The following is a 16,369-nucleotide window of genomic DNA, read 5'->3' as shown; positions in this document are numbered from 1 at the left end:
ATGAACCGACATAATGTCACTCCAGCAGTGGCGTAGCGTGGATTGTCAGCACCCGGGGCAAGGCAAGTAATTTGCGCCCCCTAACCCGTGGATTTGCGCACCCTAACCCCCAGATGTTGCGCCCGGTGCGGCCGGCCCCCCCTGCACCCCCCACGCTATGCCACTACACTCCAGGGAACATCAACATAGCAGCTTTCTGCCTATCATGACCTTAGGTTCACACTCCCTTTCTTCAGGGGATAAGGCTGGGGATTCAGACTGGGAGAGGAACGTGCCCATAGGGCACCTAGCCAACCAGAATCACTTCTTTGTTTATATCCTGCATTTCTCCCAGTGCAGGACCCAAGACAGCTTACAGCTTAGGGTTAAACAGATACAACTAAAACACACACTCATGTCTGCAAGAAAACCCTGTGGTGCCAGTACCCCTCCAGCCCAAGTACATGATGCTGTCCTCCTCTGACACTGAGTAAACAACTGCTAGAACAAGCTGCCACTTCCTTTAAGGGAAGAGGCTCCTCTCACTGATGGTAGATCTAGCTACAGCTGCTATTTAAGGCTCAGCGTGACACTGACTCTTGCTGAAGCAACACTTGAGCTCCACTCTCATGAAGTCTTCAGCCTCAATCTTCTATGGAGCTGTCCAGGGTACCATTTCCTCACAGCAGAACATTGCCTGCTGCCGCCACATGATAAATCCAAGCTGGGGAGCAAGTGTCAGTCCTGCTCAAGAACCAGCCCCCCCACCCCCAATACTGGGCTGTCAGCAGCAGTAGCTGCCTTACCATACTGGGTGCTGCCATTGGCCATGAAGGAGAAAGCTTATCTTGTACACAAACCTTTCTTAAAATATGTGGGGTTTCCCTGCTCATTAAACTAAAGGAACATTTTGTTCTGGATGCAATGTGAGCCCAGTTCCTAGATGACATCATTAGTACAGCCTTTGGAGGTGGGAAATGTTAAGTGCCAGAAGAGGAGCTGAGAAATCCAACCACTGTTGAAAAACGTAGTGAGTTCCCCTGAAATGGGGAAGCAACAGAAAGCAATTTTGAGTAGTAGTAATTTTATCAGTTCTCTGAAATTCCATTAATAAATAATGAGAGCAAAGTTCCCCCAAAATTTTAATTTATTTATTTATTTACAAAATTAAAACTCTGCCTTCAAATGATCTCCCAAGGCAACTTGAATTAGATTAATACAAAGAACTATTTAGTTTGTAAGCTCGGTGGACTTATTTAGAAAATATATATATCCCATTGTACAACTCCCTAAGCAGTTTACGAACAAGAATAAATGCATACCAACAGTAGAGAATATTACTAAAAGCAGCAGGGCAAGATAAAAGTACAGCAGGATTAAAAACAGATCTAATGTATAACAGAGCCATTGTTGTCTTTAATGCCATCCCCAGATGCAAAATAAAGAGGAGATTTGGCATCCAACAAGCCTCCCTAGAGTACTACAACTGCGAAGACCTTTTCTCCAGTCACCTAGTATTTGGGCAGATTCGTGAGGAAGTGGGCAGGTCCTTCTGATATAGTTACAATACCAAAGTATTCAGAAACTAGCTACACCCCTCCTTATATTGTCCGTGAACAAGGGGAAGGGGAAACACTATAGACAAAAAGGTCCCTGCACTACATCTAGGGTGAGATCTAACCACATTTCAAGATTCATTTTCAGATTTCTCCCTTTCCCCAATACACATGTGTGTCAGCAATTTGTTCCAATGGATTTAGCCTAGTTTGGATCAAAGCTTCCTCTACTTCATTTAACAGATTTACTTGGATGGAAGATCTCAAGGGAGAAATAATGTTAGTAAAAGGGGTTTTTTAGCCTCCAAGTATGTAGGTCATTGGACTTTAAAATAAATTAGAGAATAGTTTATCTATTAAACAAGCCCCACAGTACATATTTTATGAAGCTGGACTTAATTGCAGGTTAATGTACAACACACCACTCACTATATAAGGATTAAATACTAGTCCATCATTTAGGGATTAATAAATTCTATTAGCTAGTTTACTGAAAAGTTTTTTTTTAAATAAATAAATATGTATTTTGAAGGTAAAATTTAATACTTGTCAGAGTTTAATTTAATTTAATTTACTTGTCAGAGATATAAGTAGGATGAGTTTGCAAATTAGCTTTTGCTCCTTACTTTTCATCCTTCTCTCTAGATATGATTGTTAATTTCCATGGTTCCAGCGGCCATATTTATTCCCCAACCCATATTTCTATCACAATTTCTCTCCTCCTGTTTATTGCTGCATCTGCAAACATCATATTCTAACAACCTATCAAGGTCTCAAACTGAATATGGCATATATGGAGTTCTCGGCAACTCTGCCACAGGTATACTGTTACCTCAAGTTCCCATCTTCTAGGCACACTACCCACATTGAAACAAATATCAGCTGTTTAGGTTATCATTCTTTGTAAACCACTTTGAGGGACTCTCTCCACCCCCTCAGCCAAGTGGTGTATAAATTTTATTAAATAAATAAACTGGCTTAATAAGTAGAGCTCTGAACAAGCTTTTGGCTGCACACAAAGCACCTCTGAGCAAGTGAACAAACTAGGAAGACTACATTAACTATAGTTCCTTGCTTTTTAAAATTATGTTGAATAGCTTCAGAACAAGCCAAGATATGAAGCCAACTTCAAAGCATGGCTTCATATTCTGGCTTGTTCTGAAGCCATTCACCATAGTTAATGGGAAGATTTCCTGATTTGTTCATTTTCACAAAGGGAGGATCAAAGTGGCTGATGAGAAATGATCATCTGAACCGAGCCCACTGTGAGCAAATTTGTTAGTGGCAGCCATCTGAAAGCTTTTATCTGGAAATAACGATGATTGAAACTGGGGCCTTGCATATATAATACACATGCTCATTAACTCAATTTAGAAAGTTATTGCCCTTCCAGCTCATGTAAACTCTCAAATAAAGGTCAACCTCTGCACCTCAGATTATTTCATGAGATAAATACAGAGGGAAAAGGAACCCAAACAATAAGGGAGAGAAACAGCACTGAAGTAAGCTGACCAAAGTTATACCTGAAACAGGACCCAAAAATGTTGAGCTGTCACTTAACACTTAATGTTAATGTGGTGGTGGAGTATTTAATGGTTACAGAGTTCAGTCACGTAGCAAGAAGAAGAGTGATACCCACTTTAAATGTTATAGATCAGCACAGTGCATACCTACTTTCTTGGGGAAATTGTAGCAATGCTTGTTTTACTACTCTTACGAATATTTGACATTTCACTGTTTCACTAATCCTAGTTCTGCACTCCCCATAAAATCTGGTGAAATTTGCCTGGGGTCCTTCGGGAGGCAGGATGGGATATAAAGTGAATAAATAAATAAATAAATTTCACCCAGAAGCTTTTGACCCTGGGAATAGCTTTTGTTTGTTTCACAGTATGCTTGGGTACTATCATTACAAATTTAACAAATTTGCTAAAATATGGTGTTTCATTCATTAACAGTAGTAGAAAAACTACAAAGCCAATATTATGGCTGACCTCTTCCTCAAGTTCAAAGTATGTCACTGTGTCAATACTGTCTATGTTTATTATATTGAGCATACATATACATATACAAACAAAACAGGTTAGAGTTCCAGAGGGATGAAATCCTTTTCCAAATTAAAAGCAGCATTTTAAAAAGGAAATACTCATGCATTCCACTATAATTTTTATTTGATATCCTCAAGGCTAACCTGAAAAATTCAGTCATTTTGATTCAAAGTGAATGTTTTTGCTGGCTGTAGCCATCTTATAAATTTAATAGCAGAAAGGAAGTAATAAAAGTATGCTGCGAACGTTAATTAGTTCCCACATAACATGGCATTTTCAGCATGGTAGTGCCAAAAAAAATCATTAATCCACTAGAACAGACAACTGGCCTGTGCTGTGTGTGGAGCAGACCTCCAGGAGATTTTTTAAAAATAGACAGTATTGCCATCTTTGCTACTACTCCTGGCCTACACTTACAATGTTCCAAGGTGCAAGGATGGAGATGAGATATGCTGTTCTATATGACTGCCTGGAACGGCAGCCATTTTTATGCATGCACACAAATATAGACATAAATGTTGGACAGACACACAATTTATTCAGGGATAAAGCATTTTGAAATAAGATTGCTATTTCACCATGAAATAACAGCATTTATATAGTGCACTGCAAGGCTGGGATGTGTTTCATGTACATTGCCTTAGAATAGTATATATTATTACATCAGAACTAACCAAATCACATCATCCCTGACCACGGTTCATGCTAGGTAAAGGTAAAGGGACCCCTGACCATTAGGTCTAGTCGTGGCCGACTCTGGGGTTGTGCGCTCATCTCGCTTTATTGGCCGAGCTGGCATACAGCTTCTGGGTCATGTGGCCAGCATGACTAAGCCGCTTCTGCCAAACCAGAGCAGCGCACGGAAACGCTGTTTACCTTCCCGCTGGAGCGGTACCTATTTATCTACTTGCACTTTGATATGCTTTCAAACTGCTAGGTGGGCAGGAGCAGGGACTGAGCAACGGGAGCTCACCCCGTCATGGGGATTCGGCCCCTGTGGCAGCTTATTTCCTGGGGTAAAATCCTAAAGAAACCTCAGCAACTTAGATTGGCCCTTTGGTCAGCCCTCACGGCCCTTCACTTCATCAAATCTGGCCCTCTTTGAAAAAAGTCTGGACAACACTGCACGGTATGCAATGGGACATGACCCACAGAGAAGCGGCAACAAATATTGTTCTCATAAACAAATATTGTTCTCATAAACAAAGCAACAGGAAGTGCTGGAAATGAAGATTTTCAAGCACTACACTACGGAAGCATTGATGTTTAAGAGAGTGGCAGGCAACTTACATGATGTGGTGCTACTACCACTGACAACTTTTTGCCACCTTTGGGCAATGTATGAACACACTGGCACAGAACCATGGATCAGTCAATGAAAAGAATATTATCAGCAGCAAATTGTTGGCAGGGCGACCTTGGGAGGTTAGAAAAGACTTTGTGTAGGTGGGCATGGGGGGGCACAGATCTGGTCCATAGGTTAGCCATCCCTAATATACATGCTTACACTATCCTGTCTGCCACCTTTATTCTGGACTGACCCAAAGATCTCCAAATAAACAAATAGCTCCAGACGCATTTCAGCTCTCACAACCATACAAAGAAGCCCATGGTAAGGAGGAGCATAATGATTTGGAATGGAGAAATAGTAGGCAGCAGAAAGAGTTGTGCCTCCCTTCCTCTTCCGTTCTCTATTGCAAATTGCCACCGCACAAAACGGTCACTTTTTTTAAACACACATATGCATGTCACATATAGTTCAACCCTAAAATTCTGTGATTATTTCCTCCATGATTTTATTTTTTAACTTTTGTTTTCTTAAGCAGACTAGGTAGATTGGGTATGAGCAGAAGAAAGGCACATGAAGACAGGCTCTTTAATTGTTTTCCCTGCTCCCCACTCCAAGCTCCAAATCACCTCCCTCAAATTGCCGAGTGGAAATATATGGGAACGATGCATCTTTAAAAAGCAGTTTGGGAAGGACATTTTTCAGCTGAAATGGTCCAGAGGGGAAAGGATCAAGCGGTTTCTCTTTGTCCACCCTTTATTTACTCATACCCTGGCCATAATATTTTATAACAGCATGTTTATTTGGAAATGAAGTACTGTACTGAAAAATTAACGTATCTCAAAACATCTAACAATTTAAAGCAGCAAGCAGGCAAGCAAACTTTTACAGCCTGAGGAGGTATTGGTTGAAGATCAGAACTGTCCTTGAGTTCTTCTTGTCTGTACTAAGAACCAAACAAACAAGGACAGAAGTACACAGATAGATTCTTTTGGGATAACTGCCATGCCTTTCCTCCTAGCTGGAGAGAAAGGATGTAGGAAATCTGGAGGTTCTCTTTCTACACTCCCAAAATCATCTAGATCAGGCTTTAAGTAAACATTCAAGAGCCTAGCCTCGTGATACTAACATAAATGCTCTGCAAATACACTATGCAAAAGAATGAAAGATCATTATCCCCCCTTCTTTTCCTGCCCCCTCTCCCTGCAACCTCACAAGGCCAATGACAGCAGTGTCTCACCCCAAATGTAACTGACCTGTAGAAAGGACTCTATGAATTGAAATTAGAGATGTTACATGTACCCTTGTATTCCATGAAAACCTTTCAATAAAAAAATAATAATTTTGAAAGCCTATGTGTAAAAACTGTTGTAAGGGAACACATTATTTCCTAGATGAGCTTCTTATAATGACATGCAACCAATCTTTGTTAAAATGTAACCATGTTCCAATTTTGGACTGGAATAAGAAATTGAAATAAAAATGTGATACCTGGGTGCGATTGAAAGCCACTCTTGCAAAGACAGCTTGGGATACACTGGCCCTCTTCAACTCATCCCTGACTTGCTGGTAGATATCTGGAGACACTTCCACTGATGAATTTGTTGGCTCTGGTTTGACTGTTCTAGGGATGGGCGGATGGTTTAGAAACTGTTGGTTAATAGCCTGTGGGTGTTGATGAGCCAATAGCCGGCTTACTGCAATCTGCTGGTTTATCAAGTGGGCCATTGCTATCTGTTGCCTGACAAGTTGTGGACTGAGTTGAGGCGTAAGAAGACCAGGGCTCATGATTGGCTGCAAAGTTGGCACTTGGTTTCTGATCGGAGTGCTGTGGTGAATTTGACCATGAGGAGACTGTTCGTTTGTTTTGCCCAAGGTTGCCAGCTGGTTGATATTTGGTAAGTGCATGGGACGCTGGCCAAGAACACAATATTCTGAGAGGTTGTCTCTTTCAACTCGTTCCACTGTTCAAAAAAATAAAATAACATAATTATATCATAATTTGAGTGGAACACATAGGATTATTTTAAAAAAAACAACCCAAACCTGATACAACCAAATTCCAACCAGTCTAATGCCAAATCAGCTAATGCCACAATATTCTACGCTGAGATAAAATTAGTAATCCATAACTTTTACATGCAGTAAACACTATAGGAAAAGGATATAAGCAAAAAAAAAAAATTTGAATTCCATATCTAGAGTCACTGCCTGCTTCAGTCTGTTTGTGCTATATTCCTGCAAGACTGGGACACAGCTAGGAACGACACACACACCAGGAAAAATCACATGCAGTGCCCCAGAGTGCAATGTGCACCCTCAAGCCCTGTTTTCAGGAAGGGGGTGGGGGATGCACGTCTCTAGCTGCATGGTGCAGAAACAATCAGAATCACACAAGATGACTTCCATGCATATTTGCATGGGCAAATACATCTGGTCACATACAGTCATCCCCATACATACATGTATGTTAGATTAGCAATGCATAGCAACATCACATGGGAATGAAAAGTATGGCAAACTTCCGCTCTCCCCTATCTTCCTCACTTCTTGCTGTTGCTTTATTATTTCTTCAACTAGCCTAACACTCGTCAATAAACTCTTGAAGCGGTTCATAGTATTAAAACAATTTGAAACACAAGATATGAATAAAATCGATACACCAATAAAAATCACTATACCAATTAATAACGTAGACCACTTCACCAAATATTCAATAGTATCTTCACTAGGAAAATGCTTTTTTAGCTAGATCTTTCTATCTCCCATGCAGAAATATATGAGTAGTTCAGTATTCTATACACACAAGATTCCAACTACTGTACACAGCACAGAGTTAAGCAATTCAAACTGAAATGTGGAACGTACACCCTGTCATCTCAGTACTTTAGATAAAACATTTTTAGTAAGAATTCAAAAGTGCAAGTAGTTCTCGCATCTTAATCCCTGCTAATGTGTAACATCCGAATCAGCTCTAAGAAACTTTCAAGCCCTCTACCGAATTACAGCCAGATTTGACAGGGTACTTGTGAACAGTGAGGTATTTCCTTTAGAGGGCTATTTTGTTTCATTTTTTTAAGTTCTATCAAAACTACTATAAAATTAAACACCTGATATTTTGTTTTATTTCAACAAAGTATATAGAGAGCAAAATTATGCCTGCATTGATACAGCTGTAAAATCAAGAAAAGTTTGCCCCGATGTAAAGATTGGCCTTCTTTACTAATTAGTATTTAAGAATTTTAAAAATAGAGACCTAAATCTGTTAATTAATGCAGCCAAATATATTTCAAAGTTTGCAAAACTGAAAATACATTTCTTGGTTGATGCTATTCTTGCCAAGTTTCCACACAGACCCAGTTTTTGAGCCAAGTTATATACCCCTATAAAAATAACGTTTTGAAATGGAAATGTTGCTAGGCCATTAACCTTTTCATTGCCAACTCTTAAAGCAATAGTGCACACACTATCTGGCTAGTATTCAGTATCATACATTTCCCTCATTATCAGGGCCCTTTTTTGCACCACCGCACCAGAAACATACTTCCAGCCTTTTAAAGCTTTCCCCAATGCATGGAAAATGTCATTACCAATAGGTTTTCCAACCTGTTGGCAGACTATGCCACTTTCTAATAGCCCAGATCATATTCTGCATTGCTATCATGGCATATATTTAAACCTGTGGACTTTGGACAGTCAACCCACCAATGGTGGCAAGGTTTAACAGAGCCATATTAGACAGCAAGTGAGATTGCCACATCTGCAATTTAATGTTTTATCAAAGAAATACTACTCCACTGATCAACCACATAAAAATGTGGCTATATAGCACCATTTATAAAGCTGTAAGTTCCACATAACATAGGTATAGAAAAAGGCAATACCTTAGATTCTGTCCAGATTATAGGTTTTGAACCCATATGTGTTTGGCCACTGGTATAATGGGTTTATGAGGTCACAATACCACTACCAACCTCAAGGAGGCAGTTTTGTTGCAGTCTGGGGTGTGCTGCTACACAGACTACATAATTACTAGGCTCTGAACCACTCTATAGCCTGGGAGGTGCTTTTCGTGTGGTAACTTATTTAAAAACTGTGATTATCTTAATTACTTATTTCTTTTCATCACAACCCACTTAACCCAATTATGAGCAAGGGGGTAATTTCAAAATCTCATTTCCAGTCAACATTTATCTTTATGTTTACCCCAACCTTCCATTATTGCTATTTACTCTCTCGGGCCAACAGAACTGTATTTGCACATCTGTGACGGATAAGGCCAAAGGGTTAGTTCCACCATAGCATTTGGCAGCCACGGGGTCACTCCTGGAGTGATCTCCTGTGACTACTACATACAAGTGAAAAATTTAGCGCAAAATAGGTCATCACAACACTATGCATGCTAATGAGCCAAGAAATCTTATTATCCAGAGCCAAGCTGTAGTTCACAGGAGCTTCTACAGGCAAGTTCCATTGATGGACTACTCCAGTAGCACATGGAACATGAATTAATCTAGAAGCCTTCCTGCGTCTGCAAGATGATGGCCAGAGAAACTGCTGAGCACCAAAGTATTTGGGATTTAAATAACTTTCTACAGCTTCAAGAAACAGATTTTCCCTCAAAGTATACTATTTGAAAAAAAGAAGGTAAGCACAACACAAGGTATGTCATAATACTGAGCTAAGCTGGCGAGCAGTGATGAGTATCAAAGTTCAAGATCAATAAAAAAGATAACATTTGAAAATAATTTTCGATATTTGAGAAGCAGCTGCAAAAATGTTAGCAGATATATCGAGGAACCTATGCCCTATTCTGCAGGCAATCCTTGGGCACATTGGAGAGCAGTATGAATTTGCTCTGGAAAACTCCCATTACTTTTAGGAAATACATTTTCAAAGTTGAATAATATATTCAGATACATGCGCAAAACTACTGAAAGGTTGAGGACAGTCGAACAGCCAAAGATCAGCAGAGAGACTGAGTCAGAGAGACATATTATATTTCCTATAACATATTTAGAGAGCTATGCATAGTGTGAAGAAGTGCCGTATTTTTCACTCTATAAGACGCACCTAGTTTTTGGAGGAGGAAAACAAGAAAAAAAATATTCTGAATCTCAGAAGCCAGAACAGCAAGAGGGATCACAGCACAGCGATCCCTATTACTGTTCTGGCTTCTGGGATAGCTGTGCAGCCTGCATTCGCTCCAGAAGACGCACACACATTTCCCCTTACTTTTTAGGAGGGAAAAAGTGAGTCTTACAGAGCAAAAAATACGGTACTTTCTTTTGTCAGTGGGTGCCCACAGGTTTTAGTAATATGAGAGAGAGAGAGAGAGAGAGAGAGAGAGAGAGAGAGAGAGAGAGAGAGAGAGAGAGAGAGAGAGAGAATCTTCACTTTCTCTGCACATCTGAAACAATTTGGGTTGGCATCTTCTTTATTATATGCTTACTCCAAAACTGACCATGGACTTCTGATTTATACACTTAAGATACGTCTTTGTAATGTCTCCCAAATTTTACAAGGAAACAAACTGCCTTAGATACCTTATTCTTCCCTGCACTAATGAAATGGGTGTGGAAGTTATTAGTGTGAAATAAAGATATGCAAACTTTGAGGCATGCTAAAGTATCTCCCCAATACTGGAGAGGTACAGAAAATATTCATATTAACTTGTTCAGGCTGGTTTAACAATTGCACTTTACATATTTAGCCATTTAACAGCCTATCAAAACTGTCCAAGGCACTGTGTAGGGGGGGGAATGCTGTCTCGTTATTTACACAGGAAAAGACCAATTAACACGTGTCTAAAAAGCGATCGTGCACACACAAACCTGCACCGAACCTGGAAGTGACCCAAAAATGTCACTCAACATGTCATGAAAAGGGTGTGACAGGGGCATAGTCGGGCATAACAGGGTTGGGATCGCTTATATGCACTCCACCGACACACACAGGGACTGGGAACGGAACCTCCGTAACAATGGTCATCAACTGTATACTGAAATTGAGCAGCATACAGCTAAATAAAAGAAATAGTACTCTTTCTGAACTGCACCCATCCTATTTTGTCATGGAGATTAGTCGTAAATGGTGAATTACATTAGAAGGCAGGAAAAGAACAAGGATATCTATCACACTATTTCCAAAGCTGTTGTTTATGCTGACTATTGACTAAAGATTTATTTATAAGTGAGGCTTCAATTGGCTTGTTTTTTTCATCTGAACAGAAAAGCATACGTGAGGAAAGTTATACAAATTCTCATAATTACATGGCACACATAGCCCAAGAGGGATTCAACAATGACTGTTGTTAGCATAATACTATTATAGGTACAATAATAGTAACAATAAGAACAACACTAACAACCACAAGCTCATCTTGCAAACTCACAACCTAAAAGGTAAAAATAAGACAGAAAGGCAAAAAAGGACAAGACGCTTACAACTGAAATTGGCAAGATTGTGTTCATTCAGTTTCTCCTGTGTATCTTGCTCAGCAAGTAATTCCAAACCCACAAAAGCCCATGGCTTTTTCATAGACAACTGTACCCAAACTTCTTTTTAGAACTTTATATGAAGATGCAGATCCAGCTAATCAAACTCCAAAAATCAAATATACATGGCGTAAAGACACATAGCCATGAGCTGCGTGAAAACCTTAAAATATGTCAAGGCTAAATAGTTCTGCTACATTTGTAATGGGTTTCACAAACTATACAGCGAGCATGTTTATTTCAAGTTCTCTTTGCATAAAGCTTTTCCATCTGTTGCTAATGATATCAAATTATTGATTGTTCGGTTTCTTATATTTGTTTAAATGTTAAGTATATGTTCTGCAACCTAATGCTTTTCTTCTTCCAGAGAGTTTTTTAAATTTTTGCTGTGCATTAGTCATATTTACTTTGATCTTCCAGTATGTATAATTATTTTACTGTTTGTTTATTTCAATGGAGTGGGAGGGGGAAAAGGTTGACCAAAGAGATCTATATGTGGCAACTTGTAACAGAATCACATAGCTTATGTTTAGGAAATCATGGTTTTGATTAAGAAGGAACCAGTTAGTTCCCACTGCTTTATTAAAAGAGACATTAGTACATAAATAAGAAACACATTTCACACAGCAGATCATGTTCAACTGCAATGCCAATAAAATAATTTTGAAACCCTCTTCTACTTCCCATTTACAATAGTAAATTAGAATTGCTTTTTTGCTGCCTCAACTGGATTGACCCTGAAAAGTTGGTAATCTTGCTGACCAGACTCAAAATCCCTAGGCCCCTTTTCTTTAAATTTCAAGGAATGCATTGAGATTGAAGTTTACAAACAATCACTGATCTCACACATGAAATAAATTCTTATTTCTAAACATTTTGTTATGAAGGGGAAATTAAAATCATAAGAAATTGAGAAGATGTGAAATTTAAAAAATGCCAAAAGCATCCTTTGAGATGGTTTTAGATGACCATAATAAAGTTCTGTATCTGTTTATTTTTCATGCACACTATACCTGTGATTTTATTTCATTGTTGTTTTACCTCCCACGTTTAGCTGATGCATCAACACCACTTGAGCCATTTTAGAGCAGCTTTTGTTGATTTCACACATACCTTCACTTTCCCTTCCTCATCAAGCATACACATACAGACACACAGAAACACTTCTGAGCAGCTACAAACAGGCTGAATCTCTTGAACACACACACAGTTATCCAGAAAATTATTTGGGCTTAGATCCTTGACCTTTTGAATGAAATCAAGGTCTCATTCTGCTTTCACTGCACTCAACAATTTAACTGTACACTTACTAACTAAAAAGAAAGAGAGAGAGAGAGAGCTTTAAAAAACTGAATGCTAAGAAAGTGGAAGCCCACTTAGTGGTTGTAGTGGAAAGTCTGAGAATTCCATATGGGAAGGCTTTCCAGCATGATTGAAGATGCTCTTACACAACAGTCCAATGGAATGGGAAAACCATCCCCGTTTCTTTTATAAGAGAAAGGGATCCACTAAACGGCCTTGAAGCTGTGCAGTTCCTTTGATTCGTTTTAAGTTAAGTGCATATATACAAAAACATTTTCAAGTATTCTTTTTTTACCTTGAGACAAAACATTTAAAGAATTTGTTCAAGTTCATACACTGTCTGCTTAAATCAAAGAAAGTCTTTGTATCTTAAAAATATTGATAATATTGTATACAAACCCACCTTTGGGTCACTTCATCATTTCACAATAAATTTCAAGCATTTGAAACCTGTTCAGAGGTATGGCAATGAATGGTAGCTATAATTTATTTACCTTTAATCTTCTTGTACTTTTTATACCATCTCCCAAATTCCTGGCACTTGGTTGCCGACACATTGGCATAGTATGTGCTATTTACAATGGATGATATCATACTCTGGAAGCAGAGAGAGAAAGAAAAAGTGTTTCCACAAAGAAAACAATCAAAATCCTTTCAAAAGAAAATGATATATAAGTGCAGACTCAACTCATCAAATCTTAATTCTTAAACTGAACGGCACTCCATAAAACCTACTTCATAGCTCTCAAAATTGGCTTTATCTTCTATTTTGTATCACTAGATGTAATTACCTTCATTATTAATTACGGGGGAAAGATCCCGTATGACTTAAGACTTATGTCTCCAGTTTAGATCCACTTGTCACTTTAATTTATACTGGGTATTATAAAAAGAATCCTCTTACTAAAAGCATAACTAGAAGCACTGTCACAATAGGGAATACAAAGGGTAAGAAGAGTTGTGATTTAGGAACCGGATCCTAAAGGTAAGATTAGTGCTCCAGCATGCATAATCCAAATAATGCTTTTCAGATGTTTCTCTTCTGCTTCCAACTGCAACAAAGACCACACAGCCAAGAATCTGGGAACATTCGTGCTACTTGCTGTAGAACAACAGTTAGGCAAATAAGTTAAATTAATATAATTTATAGAAACGTGCCATTAATCCTTGTATGAAAATCCACACAGGAGACAAATTACAGAGCTACTGTGAATAGATGAAACTAAAAATAGTAGAATATCAAACAAGCATATGGATTTGAAACAAAGGGTACTTTTGGGCCACTGGAAACTGACATTAGGTGCTAGATCTTTTTACCATTTCAGCACACACCACTAGTTTTGAGTCTGGCTGCACATAACAGAGAGTGATAAAAGGCTCTGCTCTTCTGCTACTCTTCTGCTTTTATGGAGTATATTTTTATTCATTTTATTTATTTCAGAACTTATTATATCTTCCAATCATCAAAATTCTCTCTAGCTCACATGAAAAGCACAATTTATTACCATTTCTCCTAAATATATAAAATGTATTCAAACGCTATGGAACAATCCCTAAAATGATAATGTGGTAGCTGTCTATATATTCTGGGTGATCAGGAAATGTTAGTCTTAAACCATGAAGGGTAGTTTTGGAAAAATTAGATTTGCTTGTATTCTTTTGTGTCTTTTCAATTGATTTCACTTCCATAACACAACACAATGGGTTCTTCATATATCTAACATGGACCTACCTCACTCCTTATTAACTGTCCCTAATTTCCAAAGTCAAGATTCTGGCATAATTCTGATCTACAGTACAAAAGTAAGAACCATATTCAAAAGGATTATCAAAGCAAGAAATCCAATATATTCAACATTATACTATATGGGGATTCTCAGTCGTATGGATCTGTAGTTTTGTTCACCATTGAAGATAAATAGATTTGGGGGAAACAGCTTGGGAAACTGGGATATTTAAACTCAAGGTTCCAATCCAGATCATCCTCACCCGGGATGAGGGAGGATGTTCCAGTAAAATATCGTTTGAAATTTTCAGACTAGCCACAACAGCACCCTCAGGAAGCTTTTGGCCTCTCCAAGAGTGTCGTATGTGAGCAGATGTTAATTCACTACTTTAACTGTCGCAGTTGTCTCTGAAATTTTTGATTCAGCTCAGCAGCAAACACTTTCCCCTGCTTACCCTCTAATCTTCAAAAAGGCATCTTTAGCACCTCCACCTCCCAGGCAGCACTTCCACAGCCACAGAATGGGGACCAGCCCTGCTAATCTCTTATCCAGCTCTTAAAATGAAACCATTCTTAGCATGGGCCTATTCCCAACATTCAGACAACATGGTTAGTCATAGGCACACCCTTAGCAGATCTAGCACCAGATGATCTAGCAGGTCATCTCGTGTAACGCACACCCAAAGAGAGGTGGTGCTTTTATGTATGGGAGTGGGAGTGAGGAACAAAAAAGGCATATACAATGAATGACGAGGGGAAGTAGTCTTATGTCTGCTGTCCTTGCAATCAATGTGCTGTGCATCGGTTTCCGCAAGGAAGGCAAGGATTAGGACAACAGGTATAATCCCCCCTCCCAGATAACAGTTCTATATGGTTGGAAAACAAAGGAAAAGAGGCTCTAGAGAAAACTTTTAACTTTTTTTTATGAAAAACAGTTTTTATTAAGTTAAATATTCTGCACAACAGGCCAGCACAATGCATGCCCTGACTAAGGGAAATACAGGCCACCAGCTACACATGGCAGCCCACCAGGAACATGATAAACCTGGTTTTTGCACTCGCTGTGAATACAAACCTCAGGGTGGAGATGGGGTAATCTAAGGCCACACCTGTGCTATACATTTAAAGCAGCATCATAGCTTCCCCCAGAGACTGCTGCAAAGCGTAGCTTGAAGGGTGCTGAGTGTTTTAGTAAACCCCTATTCACCTCAGAGAGCTACAGTTCCCAGAGTTCCCTGGCAAGAGGGTTAAACCACCCTAGTACCATTTCAGGACAGAATCTTTGTATCATTTGTATATACTTAGCAGAGCTGAAATTAAATAGCTGTAACTTGTTTCCAACAGTATTTAGAGGGCAATAGTTATTGTTATTATTTACAGAGAAGCCTTGATAAGCTACGACAAGTAATAAGGAGAGCCAACGTGTGCAGTTGCTGCGATAGCAGAACTTGAAAAACATGCACACAAAAGCACAATATATTAAGACTAGTGAATTTAGCTTGATATTTTAAAAGAAATAAGATTAGACAAGAGAGGAGAGATGCCACTCAGTGGCCTGTTTCACCACAAAGCCATGTAGATAGAAAGCTGGAGACAGGTTCAAGCTTCTTCTATTAGAGGATTTGGGGAGAACTCTACACTGGAACTGAAATGCCAGAGAAGTAGCAGGTCTAAGCTCAGGAGTTCAGATACTAACTTGTGGATACTATGGTTCAGTTGAGCTGATCACATATGAACTAGATGAAGCCTGTAGCTACACTGACAAATCACAATTCTCCATTAAGTGAAAACTCAGAGAACTGTGATTTGTTTCAACCAGTTAGTTAAAAGATGTTGTGTCATACTGTGGTCTGACATTGTAATGAGTTACCTTTAGCTAAAGAAAACAATGCTTCTACAAGTTATGAATGTAACATAAAACTGTAGCTTGTTCTAAAGTGAAAGCAGAAGCTTTATCCCCCATCCTCTCACAC

The 16,369-nt window shown here is 39.0% G+C and overlaps 1 protein-coding gene across 2 annotated transcripts in view; it reads right to left on the bottom strand.

The window, feature by feature from the left end:
- The window catches only part of SATB2 (SATB homeobox 2), a 121,587-nt gene that overhangs the window by 54,227 nt on the left and 50,991 nt on the right, over positions 1-16,369 (bottom strand). For both annotated transcript variants that reach the window (XM_081919612.1, XM_081919613.1), the window contains exons 6-7: positions 13,165-13,267; positions 6,363-6,835 (exon numbers count right to left, since the gene is read on the bottom strand). In XM_081919612.1, the coding sequence (XP_081775738.1) occupies positions 6,363-6,835; positions 13,165-13,267 (576 nt within the window). The remainder of the gene's footprint in view (positions 1-6,362; positions 6,836-13,164; positions 13,268-16,369) is intronic.

Source organism: Podarcis melisellensis (genome assembly GCF_964234715.1).
Source record: "Podarcis melisellensis genome assembly, chromosome: 1".
NCBI classification, from domain to species: domain Eukaryota; kingdom Metazoa; phylum Chordata; class Lepidosauria; order Squamata; family Lacertidae; genus Podarcis; species Podarcis melisellensis.
Note: the sequence above shows the minus strand (reverse complement) of the source record. Positions and strands in the feature narration are given on the sequence as shown.